The 19300-nt window shown below is 39.8% G+C and overlaps 1 protein-coding gene across 2 annotated transcripts; it reads right to left on the reverse strand.

Moving 5' to 3' along the window:
* Positions 1-339: 339 nt before the first annotated feature.
* On the reverse strand, positions 340-17027 carry LOC146364311 (phosphatidylinositol 4,5-bisphosphate 3-kinase catalytic subunit gamma isoform). Of its 2 annotated transcripts, XM_084918146.1 has the most exons (13): positions 16714-17027; positions 14269-15452; positions 12867-13081; positions 12475-12761; positions 11776-11841; positions 9925-10150; positions 8207-8301; positions 7465-7608; positions 6967-7057; positions 4320-4450; positions 4102-4213; positions 3753-3910; positions 340-1719 (listed from the first exon to the last, which is right to left on the reverse strand). In XM_084918146.1, the coding sequence occupies exons 1-13, from the start codon at positions 16927-16929 to the stop codon at positions 1462-1464; spliced, it is 3183 nt and encodes a 1060-aa protein (XP_084774272.1). In that variant the 5' UTR covers positions 16930-17027; the 3' UTR covers positions 340-1461. The 2 variants fall into 2 exon arrangements, with proteins under 2 accessions (XP_084774272.1, XP_084774271.1); XM_084918145.1 differs by having other exon boundaries at positions 12475-13081.
* Positions 17028-19300: the final 2273 nt, after the last annotated feature.

Below are 19300 nucleotides of genomic sequence, written 5' to 3' on the forward strand. Positions count from 1 at the left end.
ACACAGTTGTTAATGCATGACAACTGACAGTCCCATCATCCCACTGGACAGTTTTTGGACTGGAATTTACCAATGCTTACATTGTTGTGGGCTCTTGATACTGCAAGTATAGTTGATATGCAAATTACAATATCTTCGTTTTCATCTGGTTTTACAACTACAATGCTCTCAGTCAACCCCAATGATGCATTCAACCTCAAAAATGAATATTACAGAGAAGACAGAGTTTTGTCTTTCACATAATCATTATAAAGTTGTTAGTTTTCAGAAATATTACTGAATTATGTTTTTTTCTTTTAACTCAGAAGTTTATTCTTAATTTTTTTATTGTGACAAAAGTTTAAAAGTAACATCAAAAGGTTGGTACAAACAGAACAGGAGAAAAGGATGCAGTATTAACACAAACGCAATCAATCTGGAATAAATGATAGTGGGGCAGACAATCAAAGGGGGGGGGGGGGCAAAGTACAGCATGAGCGCCACTACATCACAACATAAACTTTTTGTCAGAATAGGGATTACAATACAAACACACCACTCTATGACTCACCAACATGTAGTCTCAACTAGAGCCTGGCTGATATTGATTAGTTATTTGCCAATATATTGACATCTGCATTTATAATCACTGGCTCTTCAGCTATGTTATGAGTGCTGATGTTGCATAGTTTGCCTATCCATTCGCCTTGTGAAACTTTCCTTGGCAACATGTGTTTGATACACGACAAATCAAAAGAGAAAAAAACAAGAGTAAACAAGTAATCCATGACTTGTTATGACATTAAAACAAGATTAATTTTTAACTGCATTACAGTAAAGGGTCATATATAAATCCACATAACAAAAAAAAATCTGCCGACATATTGGGTTTTTAAATCACAAAATAATGGTATTGGTACTGGTTTTAAAAATCAGTTTGTCTCTAGTCTTAATAAACATGTGTACCAAACTGACATAGACTAAAACTAAACTGTATTTTTATTTTTTTGGTGGTCATATTTCTAAGTACACCATATCCTTTCAGTTTTTCTTTTTTTTTAGAGCCTAGTTTTTATTTGAGTATTATATGAGAATTATAACCCTTCTACAGATGTTACAATTTACAATAAACAGCAGATTCTAAGTATTTACACTGTAATTATGACAGATATCCATTATTTATGCACAACAGTTTCACACCCCCTTACTTCCTGTAAAAACAGCCCAAGGCTCAGCGATATTACATAAATATAAAAAAATACACCTGTAAAACTAAAAAGCTTCCACAGAAAAACGTTCACTTATTTTTAAGGCAGAGCAAAATGCATTAGAATAGAATAGAATAGAATTCAACTTTATTGTCATTGCACATGCACAGGTACAGTGCAACGAAATGCAGTTTGCATCCATCCAGAAGTGCTTTAGTGATATAGATATATTACAATATATATTAGCAATAATATAGATATGTAAGTATCTAGTCTACTTGATGCCTCCCATCATGTGGATCCAGAAGTTGGCCTGCACAGTCCAGCCCAGCTTCTCACACTCAGAGATTTGTTGGAGAAAGTGCTCCCTGGCATCTGCCTCATTCTGCTCCTCCTGGAGCGCCACCCGCAAGTAGCGCATATCCTCTGCAGCGCTCAGCTCTGGGATGCCCGTGAGCAGCATGAGGGAGAAAAGAGTCACCAACAGACGAGAGTGGGAGCGCAGGGAGAGGTATGCTTCTGTGCAGGTGTCCTAATGTGGGTGTTGGAGGCAAGAAAAGATAGAATAATAAAGAAAAGCAAAGATAAAACAATAAGGACAGCTGAAGTTGAGATTTTTTCTATAATTCTAAAAGTGGTATCCAAAATAAGAATCAGGCTGCTTTTAATTAGTGTGTGTGTGTGTGTACTTCTGGAATAAACTCAATTGGCATGAATCAAAAGTCTCAATAATGGCAGGTCAGCAAGGAGAAAAGCCTCTGCTTTTAAATCAGAACACTGCAGCCTGCCTGCAGTTTCATAAAGACTGCATGGACAAGCCAGAAGTCAGAATTATATTTTTGTACTGAGATGAGATCAAAACAGAGCTTCTTGGGTTCAATGAAAAGCATTCTGTTAAGAGAGAGGAACACACATCAGAATTTTGTCCCATTATTTAGGCCTATTTTGTTGGAGTTGGGCCACGACTGCATGCTTTCATCATTGAACAAAATTGAATAAAGTTTGAATTATACTAGGAAATTAGAATTTCTTGGTCTTGTCTTGGTATTAGGACACCTCCGGTTCTGGCTGCCGCCCAGCTCACTATGCACCTGACCCCTACGGTGCCTCCTGCGGTTGGTGGGCCTGCAGGAAGATGGGCCCATGCCCCTCTTTCGGAGTGAGCCCGGCCGGGCCCCATGGACTAAGGCCCGACCAGGCACTCCCCCTCGGGCAGCCTCCCTGGGCCTGGCTCCAGCCGGTCCCGGTAACCCTATCCCAGGCAGGGTGAACTGTTCCCTTGATGGTCTTCTCATAGAGGTCTTCTGAATCGCTCTTTGTCTGGTCCCTCACCCAGGACCAATTTTGCCAGACAACATAGCCCTTGGGATCCCTGGGATACACAAACTCCTCCACCACGGTAAGGTAGCAATTCGCGGAGGGGGGCCCGCATGGCAATAAGACGGACTCGTTCCTAGGTGGTGATGGGCTCCGCAGGGCTGCTCTTTGTCACAGATTCTGTTTGTAATTTTTATGCATAGGATTTCTAGGTGGTCACCTCACCTTTCACCTAGGTGCTAGGTGGTGTCAGAATCTCATCTCTGCTTTTTGCGGATGATGTGGTTCTGTGGGATTCATCAGGTGATGGCCTCCAGCTCGCTTTGGAATGGTTCATAAACTGAGTGTGAAGAGGTGGGAATGAGAATCAGCACCTCCAAATCTGAGGCCATGGTCCTAGCCGGAAAAGGGTGGAGTGCCCACTTCGGGTCAGGGACGAGTTCTTCCTCCAAGTAGAAGAGTGTAAGTATCTTCGGGTGTCGTTCACGAGTGACGGGAGAAGGGAGCGGGCGATCGACAGACAGATATATCACTGCTGCTGCAGTGATGCGGACGCTGCACTGGTCTGTTGTGTTGAAGATAGAGCTGAGTGTAAAAGCAAAGCTGTCAATTTACCGGTCGATCTACGTCCCTACCCTCACCTATGGTCACGAGCTGTGGGTAGTGACCGAAAGAACGAGATTGCGGATACAAGCGGCAGAAATGGGCTTCCTCCGAAGGGTGGCTGGCCTCTCTGAGAGACAGGGTGAGTAGTTCAGCCATCCGGGAGGGGCTCAGAGTAGAGCCGCTACTCCTCCACATCGAAAGGAGCCAGTTGAGGTGGTTTGGGCATCTGACAAGGATGGCTCCTGGGCGCCTCCTGGGTGAGGTGTTCAGGGCATGTCCCACCAGGAGGAGGGCAGACCCAGGACCCTGGGAACGCCTTGGTGATCCCTTGGACAAGCTGGAGAAGGTGGCTGGGGAGAGGGCGGTCTGGGCTTCTCTGCTTGGGCTGCTGCCCCCGTGACTCGGCCCCGGAAGCAGAAGATGGATGGATGGATGGATGGAGAATTTCTCTGAACTTTTCCTTCTACGCTTACCTTGGACAGCTGTTTATGGACAAAAGAACTAAGAGAACTAACGTCTTGATCCTGACTGCCACAACGAATTACTAAGGTAAAAGGTTGAAATCCACCGAGAAGCTGACTATTTATGGGACCTGTTAAAACATTTTCATGCAAAGCTGGACAAATAATAAAGCCATCTTACCCTAAAACGCTGAAAGTAGAGGCTGTTGCGACCATCGACCCTGCCCATGACATACAGGAAGTCAGGTGTGAGGACGAAAGGTGCTCGCTCCCTTTTCACGCCAAGAAAGTGCTTCCTGTTACCCAGGATGTGTCCGAAGTCAATGTGAAACAAGTTCCCTGAGAGGCAAGATTACTTCAGTTTTTTCTAATTATCAGTTAATTTGTTCATTCATGAATTCATTTTATCATGCAGCTTGTTTTAGAGGACAAAAAGCATCTGTCATATCATAAGAGGATAATAACAAATCAGTAAATAACATGTGATAACAGTAGCCAATAAGGTGTTTTCAGTGATTTGTGCTGCTTACCGTCTTCTCTGATCATGATGTTATCATTGTGTCGATCGCCTATACCCAGTACATATGTGGCCACACAGTAACCAGCACAGGAATTCACAAATCTCTCCACGTTCTTGAAGTGCTGCAGTCAAATAAAATCACAACAGTTTCACGTTTTAGTTGGGTTTTTTTTCTTATTACTGAGGGAAACAACAGAAAGGACCTGCGATTGCTTTTGATTTACTCACAATTTCCTGTAGTGGACACTTGGACTTGAGCCACTCAAACAGAGCATTGTTTTTGAAGGCGCCAGTTGCTCCTCCTTGGCTCCTCTGGACCGCAGCGATCGTTGTTGCATTCCTCACAATCTCAATCATGCCTGATGACAAGAACATTTTCATTTTGTGCTTCACCTTTAAACATGTGTTTTAAACTTCAAACACAGAAACCTAATTCCAGGGGGGGAAAAGCCCTCTCACAAAACACTGTTACAAAAAACATGACACTGTGCAGGTGCAGTGGTTGCATGTTGATCCTCTGCCATGTGGGTGGGTGCTTTTTTCCCTCCCACAGTCCAATAAGCAGGCATGTTACATAATTTATTATAGTAAACTGGTCATAGGTTAAATTGGTAAATTGATAAAATACTATACAGAAAACCCCATAACAACATGTATAAATAAAAATTTTGGGCGATTGGTTGTGAAAAGTCTTATAAAAATGTCCTAGGCCCTGCCTTTCGTAAACACTTTCATGATGAATTTATGGGCTCAGTCACTTATTTCAGGTCAAATATAATAAAAGAACGAGTCCAATTTGAACATTTTGGACATTCTAAGGTTTAGATTGTTCTCTGTTCGGTTTACTGATCAGAGATGGATCCACTCCCCTCTCATTTTAAAAGGAGAAAAGGTGGAATCTGTCTCCACCTTCAGGTTTCTGGCACCCACATCTCCGCTGATCTCACCTAGACCAACAACACCAACAACCTGGTAAAGAAGGCTCAGCAGTGGCTGCACTTCCTCCGTGTCCTAAAGAAGAATAACCTGGCTTCTGGCCTTCTACCGCTCCACAGTGGAGAGCGTGCTCTCCTGCTGCCTGGGTGTTTGTTATGCAGGGGACACTATTGAGAACAGGAAGGCTGTGCAGAGGGTAATTAACACCGCCCAAAAAAATCATTATCTGCCTTCTGCCACTCCAGGAGACCATCTCCAGATCCTCCTGTCTTAGGAAAACTAGGGGCATCACAGGTGACCCCTTGTACCTCACCCACCACTAGTTTAACCCGCTGCCTCTGGTCGGGGCCTCAGGTCAATCAGGTCCCACATCTCCAGACTCACCTACAACTGTCCAATGTGTAATTTTCTCTTTTTTTGTAAATATTTCTCTATATGTCTCCTGTTTGCTATTTATTTCAACCTCCTACTGTCGCCAAAGTGCTTGCTCATAAGGGTTAATATGATTGTTGGGTTTTTCTCTGTATGTATTATTGTAGGGTCTACCTTACAATATAAAGTGCCTTGAGGCACCCGTTGTTGTGATTTGGTGCTGTATAAATAAAATTGAATTGAATTTGACTATTTATATACACAGTGACAATAAAGGGGTATTCTGTTCTCTTCTGGTTATTTTTCTGACCGTTTTTTTTACTGCTTACATTTTTAAACAAATGTCTGTACTTTCTGCTCCTTACATTTTCAGAACAGGCTCATTACTTTAGGTTCATCATTTATAGCGTTTATATTCGGGGGTTAAGTGGGACGGAACAAGTGCCGGTGTCTTTATGTTGTGGTCAGCATCTAGCTAATAGCAATGGTGCATAAAGGGAGAACTGTTTCTACAACACATAAAGTTTTTACAATGTTTCTATCAGCTCAACAAACGTACAAACAGTTTGTTGCTTCATCTACTGCATTTCCAGGAAGAGAAAACATTGAGAGCTAACTTCACTCATGGAAAAAGATGTAAGCTGTAAGGACTGCTCAGTGACAAATGATAAACTGCAAATTTAATGCTTACTTGCGATGTCATAATTTTAGTCACATATTGGATTTGTATGTGATGTGTTTTGATAATTTATGTATTTTAATTTTGTGAAATGTCCTGCAAAACAAACTAAGCATAGCAAATTTGTGTTATTGAAACGTTGCATGAAAATTCTGGGTAGTTTTGCTCAGGATAAACAGGTTACCTTGTATTAATGTGGTGAATTGACAGTAAAGTACTGTTTTGGACTGAAACACAGTGGCTGTGGTGGTCAGTCACTGGATTCAGTCTTTACACAGTGTAAAATCTAATTAGTTCTCAGTTGCCTAAAGTAAAGCTTACGTAAGATGTCTAATTTGGGCAACGTATTCATTATGAGTAACCTCAGAGCTGTGATCTGCATGTCCGCTGATCACAGCTTGTCCACTAAGAAAATCTCCTGGAGCTGACATTAGAAATCATTGTGGGCTGTCAGTATTTTCCCCACGCTGAGCCACTACAACAGATCAGCCCCCATTTATTTATTTTCTCTTTCACTGCTTGTGTCCTAAATAACAGATTGAGATGATGATGAAGAAGTAGAATTTAGATTTGAATAACATTTTTATCTTCATGTACTAATATTATTTTTGTATTACAATAATATAGCCGATACATTTCAGAGCCTGTACTCTTTCACTTTTACTTGAGTAAAGGCGTTAAATCAGTAATTCAGCTTTCACTGGAGTATTTTTTAACACCAATATCTGTACTTCTAGTTAAGTACAGAATGTGTGTACTTTTGCTGACTCTGTAAACAAGCTATTAACTGATTAGTAAATTATATTAAGTATAACTTCAACAACCACTACTAAAAAGAGCCATCCAGTACCAACTGTGGACACTATTAAAGCACACTGATGCTGATACCTATGTTTTTTCCAGTGGAGATGCAGCCATATGGAACAAGATTGAGGTCCAGGGATTTCTCCTTCCAGATGGAGTCCATCAGCACCAGTGCCTAAACAGAAATATGCAAACGTTCATGTGTCTTTTCAACCTGATGTAAAACTACAATAGACTTGAGGTTTTTTAGCAGAAAAGTAAAGTTGTGTATTTTGGGCATACCAAACCTGTTAAGTATATAACCTAGGAGCAACACAAAAAATGAAAAACTGAACTGGTCCAAGAACTAAGCCCCGAGGGACAAATAAAGGAGCAGCGCAGAAAAAGATACGTAGTTATTTATATGAATTTTAAATATAAGGGTTGGTCAGATAAGTATGAAGTACCGTATGATGGAAGTATGAAGTACTGTATATTCACCTTTTTCCAAGCATGTAGGAAATATATTCACACAAAAAAAATCAGTATTCTTATTTGAGGAAGAGAATTCAAGTAATCAAAGTAACAAAAGATCTGTCTGACCTGAATGACCAGCATGTCCTGTCTAAGGTCATCCCCCTCTTTGAAGATTATTCCAACAGGTGTGGCGGAGGTAGGCGATGGCATGGGAGAGAACTCCAGCCACAGAGGCTTCTTCTTTGAGGCCATTACTTTGCATTTATCGAGCTACATCACAGAGAAGTAAAGCAGACCGTTTTGTTTGTGTGGGATATTTTTCTTCACCACAGCCTTTTTGATTTAATCAACAACAACAACAAAAGATTACATATAGCTACTTTACTGTGGTGTACTTATTGTAATCAGGAAAAACAGAATAAGTAACAAATTTATGTTGAAGAAAAGTTCAAGTAAGTAATTATACTTGAATTATATGAAGCAGACAGAAAATGTGATGCAAAAAACAAAAACAGGCCAAGGAGGAATTCACAGTGGTCTACTATAATAATTGTACTGAAGAAATTGATAACATTTCCTCAACTATGTACAAAACTACAAGCCTGACCAAGTAATGTGCACATCTATCTGTCTCCAGTTCTTAACCTGAAACATCATCACAAAGAGGTTGACCTTTTCATCAAAAGGTCAACCTCTTGCATTGTTTATAAATAATGCATATAGTAAACTTAGAATATAAGACTAAACCACACACAAAATGCTCAAATGCAATATATAAAAATATACCCAACATTTTTTTATTCACCACACTTTCACATAACCCTAAAGCTCAATGTACAAATAGAGACAGAAAGCCAGCAAAGCTTACCAGGATCCTTCCACATTTAATGCGAGGGTCAAAGGGCAGCAAGAATTCATTTGGCAGGTTACTGTCTCTAAGAAGTTCCTGAAGCCGAAAGGGAGCTACAACAAGATCAACAGATATAATTTAGTGAAGTGGTTTAACAGTGAAACAACAGCTGCTTTTGGGGATTAGAGTCCTTGGCTTCTGAAAAGTTGCTATAAAAACATCTAATGCATTTCAAGGATGTCTTTCCTAGCCTAGGTAGGGATAGAGCTTCTGTTATTCATCAGCTGATGAACACTAGGTGTGCAGCACTACTTCATCTACATACAGGAACCCAGCCATACCTAGCCATACACAGATGGGATTTCTTCATGTATATTAAAATGGAACTCAACACGAGGGCAGCTGGAAGAAGCTTTTCCAAAGTACATTCAAAGTTACATGCAAAGCTTTGCTACAGCTATCTACAGCTGGTAGATAAATAATAATGTAGTAACTTGGAAACAATAACATGCAAGAACATAAAAAGACATAACCATAATTAACAAGAAGCAATCAGAGAGTGCCTCTGCCAAGGTAGCTCACTCTCTGGGCTGTGTTTAGTATGAAGGGATTTACTTTTAATGAATTTCATTTTATTTGTTTTTTGGGTTTTTTTGTTTTTTTAAATGTACCTACATGACATTGGCAGAGCCAGAGAGGAGTTGTATTGTGTTTACAGACAGAATGACGTGGGTGCACCTAAACGATAGCACAAACATAAATTCCTTGGCAGAGGTAAAATAGAGGGAAGTTTAATAGGTCATCTTAAAAATGGCCTTTCCAAAATGAAATGCTTTTGTCACGCACCATGCAAGAACATAAAAACAAGGAAAGTATTTCAGCTTGCATTCAGATGCAGAGGCTCAAGGACTTTTACTGAGAAGCCCGTGGAGCTTACATTTAAAACCTGAATTATGAGAGTATTATATAACAGAACATAAAGGAAAGTATAATAGGTCCATTTTAAATTTCTATCTTAAAAAATGAATTCTCCAAAGAAACGTTCTTTTGTTGTGTTCCAAAGTAATTCGGATTCAAGGATGAGTGGCTGTTTTTTGATTAAAAAACAACAAACAAACAAACAAACACAAAACAGGTAAATCTGCATCCTTGCTGCCTTTAATTAATCTGAATATTTTTTATGACTCTTTATATGAACTCTATTTTAAGCTCTTTAAAAAGCATTTTCACTCTTTTAGGAATTGATCAAGTTTTGTTAATGTTAAAATGTGTTAGGTGAGAGATGGCATGACAAAAATGGCCTGCAGGGTGAAGTTCCTAGATGAAAAGGAACATACAAGCTTGTTCAGTTTTGCCAGAAAACATCTTGATGATCCCCAAACATGTTATGTACCTGTTTTGCTGCCTCGTGACCTGAAAGACTTGCTGTGGTAAATGAAAGCATGAATTCTGCTGTCTACTAAACATTCTGAAACAAAAACAAGCTGAAGTGCACATGGCTCTGCAGCAGGAAAATGATCCAAAACACACCAGCAAGTCCACCTCTGAATGGCTTAAGAGAAACAAAATGAAGACTTTGGAGTGGCCTAGTCAAAGTCCTGACCTGAATCTGATAGAGATGCTGGACCATGATAAAACATTCAGTAAAAACCAGTGAAATAAAACTAAATTAAATACTTTTAGCTTTTTAAAAATAAAATTTTGATATATTAATTAAAAAAAATGATGCTCCCTACTTGTAGAATCAAGGTTGGTCTTGTCAGGGTACAGGTTTTTAATGATGACAGCGACCTCCTGCAGGGCCTCCACCGCCTGGACCTGCTGGGTGAAGCTGTCGAGCATGGCCTGACCACAGCCCAGCAGGTAGGCCTCCAGAATCACAGCCATGCGCTGTCGGAAATACGGGCACCCTGCTACCTCACTGCGAATGTACCAGAAGAAGAAGTGTCCGATTCTTTTGCTCTGCAGTGAAAGATGTGAGTGAGTCAGAGAGCGTGAAACAGAGCTGGTCGCAGTCGACATCTTACTGGTGTAAAAACATTAATTAATGTTCCAGCAGACTGAAACCTTCATTAAACTCACCTGAAAAAAGAAAAACTTTTAAATGAAAGGTATTATTTTTATTCACACAAAAACCTGATCTTTTGATGACTATTGTGAATACGCAGAGACAACCAAAAAGGTGAGATGATGGTGTTGGACAGAAGTGTGGAATTTCCAGGGTTAAAGTCTGCAAAGTCATTTTTGCAGATGCTGACTAAGAAAAAACTTCAGAGCACTGTTTCTGAAACATTGAAATTAACACAAATACATCCTCGTGACATCAGCATAGAATAAGAGGTCATCCAAAAATCACCATTGATTAATGGTTAACACCATTGATTAACATGTTTCCGGCTCAGAGAGGTCAATGGCGTGAGCTTCTCTTTAAAAAAGATGCGCCGACACTTCTCTCTCTCCCTTTCTCTCTCTCTCCTTAAATGACTGTAGCACAATTTCTTCCTGTTGCCTGTTGCCTGTTGCTCTTCTATAATGACCATTATTTTTGCTGTGAATACCGTCTCGTACTCTGGAGTGCATTCCCACAGAGCTTGAATTGATTTTTCTGGCATCACTGAGCAATGAAAAAATGACATGCTGATGTGTACAGAATAGAGCTGATTCCATTCTGATTCACAAGGTCCTGACTCAATTTGACTTTGACTCAGTCAGAAATATTATAATTATGATCATTTATCTTGGATATGTACTGTTCAAAGAACCCTTTAAACTTTGTAAATTAAATATATTAATTTCCAAATTAACAAGAGATCCTAAAGCATTTACAATATTGCAACTTTTATTAAACTTTTTATTTATTCCTGAGATTTGTGGTATTTTCCACAGTATTTCACCTCCATTTTGCACGCCTTGCTTTGCTTTTGTCCAGCTCTTTGCTGTCTTCACAGTTCTTGAATCCAAATACAGCTGCCGAACATCTGCCTTTAGGCTTGTGGCACCAGGTCACTTAACTCTTGCATGGCTTTCTCTTGTCAACCTCTTGCAAGTCTCATACACGGCAAAATACATTTCTATTTGAAAAATGTAATTTAAGGATTTAAGGAATCAATATCAGATTATTTAAAATTAATTTGAATTGGGAAGTTGATTTTTTTAAACCCATCCCTAGTACATAAATATCTAGTAAGAAGGTGTGTGTGTGTGTGTGTGTGTGTGTGTGTGTGTGTGTGTGTGTGTGTGTGTGTGTGTGTAAGAGAGTACATTTTTTAGCCTTAGCGCATTCTGGGTATTTTTCTATAGTCTTTGTTACTGTTACTATGACAACATGTGGCTGTAACTTGGAACCAGGGATGTGATGCTGCGATTGCTACAGTGCCATCTATGAATTGTATTTGTTAGCCTACCTAACCCATTCTCATCACCAGCCACCACTGCAAGTGATTATTTAGTTTCTTTAAGTAGGTTTTGTTTTGTCTCTCTTCATTAGAAAAAGACAAAAAATAATAATTTTGTCTGGCAAAACTATTCTGCTGACGACCTTGTACATGTCAGTACACTGCAGTCACAGTGGATGCTTCATGACTTACCCGCAGAGCTCTTTGGATGAGGTACCGAGCGAGGAAACTGTCATGGTAAGGTTCCACTTTTAGGATCTGTAAGAGTTAAAGGTGAAGAAAAAGGTCATTGTCACACTTTAATAGTCATTTTAAGTGATTTTACAAATATCCTTAAATAGTGGGATGGGGGGTGGTTAAAATGCTTAAATGTGTTCACATTCTACTGGATATATTTACATGACTTAGACAAAAGGTGAATGTTAGGCCTTATGAAAAAGAACAGAACAGAAATGTGGAAATGAATGGAAGCATCTTGGAGTAAGGGTCAAAGGGAAAATAAAACATGAAGCAAAATGAAAGCTGTCAGAGAAGAGATGGATAAGTGGGTGATGGCTAATGTAACCAGTAAAATCTGATAAATGTCATTGCATTGGTGATGCATTCCACACAGACTCTAAGAGAACATTTTGAAACAAGTCTGTGGCTTCAGGGAAATCATTTGCCAGTTTAGATTAGCAGTAATCATGATTTTTTTTTTATGTATTGTAATTGTAATAAAAAAAGCAACACATACAGTCCTGGTGTTCAATAGAATGGGGAGTGGAATAAAGACAGATTCACTTTGCAAACTAAACAGGTCGCTTATAGTAGTTTAATTATTCCAGATGACGTTTTGCGCGTCAGGCAATATGAATGAATCTGTTTATCAATTTTCATATAAACACATACCTGCACAAGCTGAAGCAAATACTTCAGCACATCATCATTTGACAGACTCTCCAGTCTCTTCACTGCCAGTCTCCTGACAAACTCATCTGCAAAATCCATGCTTAGTAGCTCCAATGCCACTGTTACATCCAGTTCCTCAGGTTGCCAGTATCCCAGTAGCCAGTGGACATCTTCAACCGAATTGCGGTTCATCCAGTCAACATTACGCAAGTACTGGGGTAGACTGGAGGCATAACGGACACTCTCCTCCCGAAACCTTCTGAGGCATGGCTTTTTGGTGTTGATGGCTGTAGTTGGGGATTTGAGAGTTACATTGTCAGTCAGTGAGTTTGCTGGCAAAGAATATCTTTTGATAGGCAAGGGTGGGGGGACATGAGATTCGTGAGTCTCACGTTCTCTGGAGTTGGAACATTCAGAGTTGGTAACAGTATTTGGGACAACCACAGGAAAGCTGTAGCGGTCTAAAAGGAAGCTGATAGCCATGGAGTCAGCTATGTCTGGGTTAGTAGCAGTTGACAGCTTGTCTGCTTGGTAGGTGATGGCCTCATCATCCAGGCCAGGGTGTGACCACATGTGCAGTGTGTAGGGCCCCTGGCTCAGAACAGACCTGCAGGGATAGGTGGTGTCCCGTGTTGAAACACCGTGTAAATAATAGTTTGTTTTACAGTACTGCAAGAAATGTCTCGACGTTCTCTCAAATGAAGAATATAAGAGCACAAACTGAGACGTCAGATGGAGTAATAATAAATACACATATGTAATAAATAAAACATAAATTAATAAATGAATAATAAATAGAGATCTCAAAACCAATGTTGACACTAAGGTTGGCAACACATGCATACACACAAGTATATGCATCTGTTACTCAAATGTTATCAACATTTTGTAGCTGTAAATAAAAACACGCACATGGACACACATGGATTTGTAGCAGTTGCAAAAGACTGGGTCCCTACTTACAAACAACCTACTTCATGAACTGATTAGACTTGTAACTCTAGTCCAGATACTGTGAAAGGATGAAATTTAGCTAACTCAGAAATTTCACACCTGTTAAAATTCCATACTAACATCCTATTTAGCAAATTCAAATATTAAAGTTTCTTGTGTGCCTGAAATCTATCACGGCAAAACCTGTAATAGACACACCGGTGCACAGTGTCATTTGATGCTTTGCCTCTCAATAGCAGGAAATGTACACGAATGCAGAAGTTGCAGTAAGCTTCAGTTACAGCAGAGGGTGATATTTTATTTCAAGCCAACAAAAAATTTATTAATAAAAGCATTTACACAGACATTACTAACACATTTACACGTAATACATATAAGCCACCTAGCTTAATCGGTTAATCATAGGTCACTAGCGACTTTATGGCTTTAAATATATTATCTCCCCCTGCTGGTACTGAAAAGCGTGAAATGGACACGGTGGACCGGCGTGCCTATTACATGCTTTGCCGTGATATTGTGGCGTAGTACACCAAATGGAAAATAAGCATGTGCAAGAACTGGGCACTGAAATGGCATAAACATCCAACACTGCAACTTTTGTGTGTATTATCTTTGTGAAATGTTTGTCATTGTTACTCAGATTTGTCGTGTTACCATGGTATCATATTTTGGATATTATTGGTATACTTAATTAATAACTGGCTAACACTACAAACTAAGCATGACTTGACAGGAGAGCGGAGATTTTTAAATGACAGTTTTATAACTAACTGCTTATGTGTGTTTTTCCCTTATACTGTTAATAAAGATATTTTGGTTAAATAAAACAAAAATCCGCACCTGTGATCTATGAGGAGTAGGTTGACAAAGTAGAGCACTTTTCCTCTCCCTTTCAGCAAGTCTATTGTTTTGTTGCTTGAAGGCGATGGCACTTTTGTTGCTGCAGACATGTCACTAGGACTTTCGTTAATAGTGAGACCCAGCTTAGCTCCACGTGGCAGATCCCTAATGAGAACATCAAAGTCCAGCCACTCATTCCACAGCACTTCATCTGAAAAGGGCTTGGGAATGGAGGACACTGAAGAGAGGACCTTGTTACCATGGAGTATGGATGCTTCAACATAAACAGACTGAGGGCATTTGCTTGGAAGTTGTGGGATATCAAATCCAAGCAATTTGACTCTGAAATTTCTGTTGCAGTCCCACAAGGATATCATGAAGATGTCATCCAAATCCTTCCCTTTAAGGCTGAGATCATTGTGGGAACTGAACTGGCCGCTAAAACCATCAACAAGTGGCCAGTCCACAAATTTGACAGCCTCCGAGGGAAGCTGCGACACGGGGACAACAAAGAGGTGAAGCTCTTGGTTGGTTTTCAGGCACTGTCGCACCCAGAGGAAATCGTTCAGGGCGTAGTCTCCAGATAAAAACTCCTCCCTGCCTGCAACTTTCAACACGAGATTGTCAGGCCCATCGTATTTAATCCCTCGGTCATTCATCACCCTTTCAAAAACTTTAAGAAGAAGTTCTGGTGTTGTGCTGAGGTCAGCCTTTATGCTGAAGCTGATCCTGCTCATGTAGTGGAAAGTGACAGGAAAGTCTCTGTTCCGCCATTCTTGTAGTTCTTCTGGTAAGGCGGTATGCGTTATCCAAGGCTCTGTGGCATACAACTTGTCATCCCGTTTCTTCAGCTCTTGTTTCCTAGCAGATGCCAGTTTCCGACGGGTGAAGGTGAGCTCACCAAGTCTATCAGATGCTTCTTTCTCCAGGTCATGTCCGATCAGATAAGTCAGGCACTGCTGTTGTTTCTTGTTCTCCTCTGGATCAACTGCCACAGGCGGTTTTACTATTATGTGTGCTGATAGGCAATGAGGGTCATTACGTGACCATGGAATGTCTAATGTCCGGATAACCTGACAGTCATCGTAGGCTTCATACCAGTCGCCACCCCTGGCATAGAGCAGGCTGTATTTCTCGGGGTCCAATATTGCAAAAGGGTCTGGGTGGCAGTTTTGCTCCTGTGCCTGAAGGCATAGAGTCATATACATGAAAAAATAAATACATACAATTTTTGATTACTGTAGTCTGAATACAGTGTTGCGCAAATGTCTTGATCCCCCCATCATTTCATTATATTTTGCTCCAAAGAGCAAGAAGATGGGATAACACTTTATTGATCCCACGGCGGGGAAATTTGTGCGTTACCTCAAGCTGGGAGCTGAGTAACAAGCTGCCTACTGTGGTGGCATCTTGGGAAAAAAATGCTTCCTTATAATTTTTTTTCGCCAGGGTTTCTGAAATTCTTCGTTTTTAACAGTACTGTAAATGCTTAAGCATGAGGCACACGGACAGCTATACTGTAAATAGCTGCTAGTGGGACTATGCAATACCATGTCATATGAGCATGCAATCTTAGTTTAGCATATTAGCTAACATTTGCCTTTTAGCTGAAAATACATAATATTTTAGAAGCCAGCTAAATCAGTTGATAGTTCCCATGTACGGTTTGACGATAAAGCAACGTAGAAACTTCTTTTAGCTGCTTCCTTTTTCACAGAGGGTGACTATGGCACACAGCTACAGATATTTCATTTGGCAGATTTTTATATTTAATGGATTTCCTGATTCAACCACAAAGGTAAATGGACTTTCTTATATAGCGCTTGTCTACCTGCGTGCTTTAGACAACTTGCCTGATTCACTTATAAACTTTTTAAAATGTTTTTTTCCTCCATAAGAGCTTTCTATCTAACATTCACACAAATTCAGTGGGTGCACCAGAGTGCAACTTGGATCCAGTCTCCTTGCCCGAGGATATTTGGAGACTGAAGCAGCCGAGTATTCAACCACCAACTTTAGTTGATGACCCACTCTGCAGCCACCCCAAACAAGGGATGGACTTGGTTATGGGCACATGTGTTATTGACTGTAATGAATTTGCTACATTCTTAATCATACTCTGCTTTATTGTTTATTGTACCCTCAGTGAGACCATAATGTTCTTCGTGCTGTACTAGCAAACCAAAAGCTCAATGGGAAAATGTTTACTAAGGTGAGCATTAACCTCACATTTATTGACTTCTCTAAGCTTGAATTTATTTTGCGAACAGACCAGTCTGCACCGCACCCACCCCAGAGCACCAACTTCCATTATAAAGAAACTAGTTTTTAGGAACTGCGCTATCGATTTCACTTTATAGACCCAGAACTACATCCAACACAGTCTATGAGAATAAAAGGAAAACATCCTTTGCACGATAGACCACTCAGTGCAGGTTTACATACCTCCATACAGATGCGTAGCCTCAATTGGTAGACACTACACTGTGCAGGGAGGGTGACTGATATCGGCTCGCAGCCCATGCTGATATCTTGTTCCTCATCACCAGGCTTAAACTCACAAATAAACTTCAGGGTGTTCTCAAAGCAGCCTTGGGTAGACAGTCTTCTTACACTGTCTATAGAGTGTGGACGGGTTGGCCGATTCACAGCAGCATCCATTGGGACTTTAAAGAGAGCCAAGCTTTAACAAAACTCTGATTTAAAAAGAAAAAACTCATACAAAGGCTGGTGCTGATTAGTTTGGGTCCTCTGGTGGAGTGCACGCAACTCTGCGACAATGTGACAGTGTGTGTTCCCTTTTTGTGACTGCTCGGAGACTTCCTCATTCTTTTATGCTTCAGTTCTCAAACACCAGTGATGTTATTAATAATAGCAGAACATTTACTGACAATGTAACATAGGTAACTTCCTTATTCTTTTTTGTACTTCAGTAACAAATTATAATAGCTATTCTGACATTTTCACAACTAAGTATGGACAACATGCTACAGTAAACACTCCTGGACTAATACTGTTTAAGAGGGAAATGTCAACTTCTGCAATTTAATCACAAATTAAACAGGTCAAAACTGGGCAGAATTACTGTTTTTTACAGTAATACACCAAACCTGTTTGGGTTGTTTGGCTTTCTGTTCTGTGTAGTCCAGAGGAATGTGTTGGTCTACTGGTTAAAATAGCTGAAAGGTGTCAGTCAGTATTTTTAAATGTTGTTTACTTTTTACTCTACTCTTACTCATATCATTTACTGAACTACACTCCATCAAACCATGCTATTGTTTTGTATGCGGCACAGAGCAAATTCAAAGCCTTTGTAGATACAAATCAGTAAAAAAAATGAAATTGGTAAGAGTTTCCTGAAAAGTGTTCGATAGTTGTTTGGTTATTATTGTTATTGTTGTGGAGGCTAATATTAAAAACTGAGAATAAGAATAGGATGAAGACATAGTACAGTATTTCTTTCAGGATAAATAATCACCTTAACAAAATTAAACTAAAAACAAGTTTCCAATAATTTATAGACACAGTTACCATTCAGCCACAAACATGACTCAAGAAGGGGGAGGGTGTAGAGGCTGGACTGGAACTGGGCCACAGACTGCCAAGCAGCTGAAGTCATTTTCCCGCCAGGAGGAAGAAAAAGACCGGCTCAACAACTAGTGTGACGCGCATGGGTGTCATATGATTAACTTGTACCTTCAGTTCAGTACTTCCGTTTGGAGGGTTTGAACACTGCTTAATGAACCACTAAAAGTAGTTTCATGGGAAAGAAAGAACATCTCAGAGAGGGGTTGATTTGGAGCTGAATAATGAACATTTAGTTATCATATGTTATTGGACACTCCAACAAGAAGGAAAATTACTTTATTTTATTCTCAGTGCTTTATTACAGAAATGCTGTGACAATCAAATTAGTTTGCCCTTTTGGGGAATTTAGCACATCTAAAAGTACTTTCAGCTACTCCGTTATTTTCCAAGGGACTGCACCAACAAATGTATCCCTATTTTGATTTCCACTCCATTCCCACCCCGACACAATCTTGTCATGTATCTGGGGGTACACTAACTAACTTGTGTCGCTTTCTGATCTCAAACTGTGGTTCGTTTACATGCAAGGTAAACATGTTAACCTGCACACCATGAGACTGCAGCAAGTTTGGCCGACCTATTAGTGTAAAATCTGCTTAAATATTGAGCCAGAATTATGCCAGAAGCTTGTTGATGGCTACCAAAAGCATCCGGTTGAGGTGCAACTCACTAAGAATCATCACAACTGTAAGCATGTATACAATCTGTTCAACATTATACTTATGTAACAAAATTACATGAAACATTTGCATACAATCAAATAACTTAAACAGTCAGCCATCTTTAAAAGCTAAACTTGCATGAATTGAGGTAAATGTGCTAATTTAAGTAATTCCTTCTTTTGTCAGTGATCTCTGTATAAAACCTATAAAATGTCAGCGTACAGATATGTTAATATCACATGCTTGTCGTGCAGACACAAGACGACCATTGATCAGCTGTTTTCAACCATTTTAATAATTTCCTTTTAAAGATGACACACATCTGTAACAAATGAATTCACAGTATCTTCACAATAGTGCTTTAACACAATCCAAACAGAAATCTAATCATATAATTACTTGCTAATTTTACATAGCAGATTTTCTTCGTATGGTTATAGTTTATTTTTTTAAGGGTTTTAAGAATGCAGGTTTTAATGATCTTGTTGTCTGATGTAACACTTTGTTTGCCATCAGGTCTTCGTGTAACCATAATGTGTTTTGTAATTCCTGATTACAGTGTGAAAATACTTTTTTGCAGTTTTATATACTAGGGAGTAAGTATGAAAACACCTTGCACTGCTTTGATTAATCTGACTGCCAAATAAGTTACAGTTTTGACCTGCAGGAGGTCCTAAATAGTTCAAGCAATAATAGACACTGTCACAACGCCTCTGTATGGAGGCTAAAGCTGGAAAATCATAACAGGAACATGGTGATGATAGAATAACGTGTAAATCAAT

The sequence above is a fragment of the Perissodus microlepis genome, chromosome 20 (assembly GCF_051167445.1).
Source record: "Perissodus microlepis isolate ML-2025 ecotype Zambia chromosome 20, ASM5116744v1, whole genome shotgun sequence".
Classification (NCBI taxonomy): domain Eukaryota; kingdom Metazoa; phylum Chordata; class Actinopteri; order Cichliformes; family Cichlidae; genus Perissodus; species Perissodus microlepis.

Bases quoted from the DNA above. Each gene is read 5' to 3' on its own strand.
- LOC146364311 (XM_084918145.1), bottom strand. From the start codon at position 16,929: ATGGATGCTGCTGTGAATCGGCCAACCCGTCCACACTCTATAGACAGT. The intron at 7,609-8,206 runs GTAAGCTTTGCT...TCTGTGATGTAG, and splicing joins TTAAATGTGGAAGGATCCTG to CTCGATAAATGCAAAGTAAT. The intron at 7,058-7,464 runs GTCAGACAGATC...ATTTCTGTTTAG, and splicing joins AGGACATGCTGGTCATTCAG to GCACTGGTGCTGATGGACTC.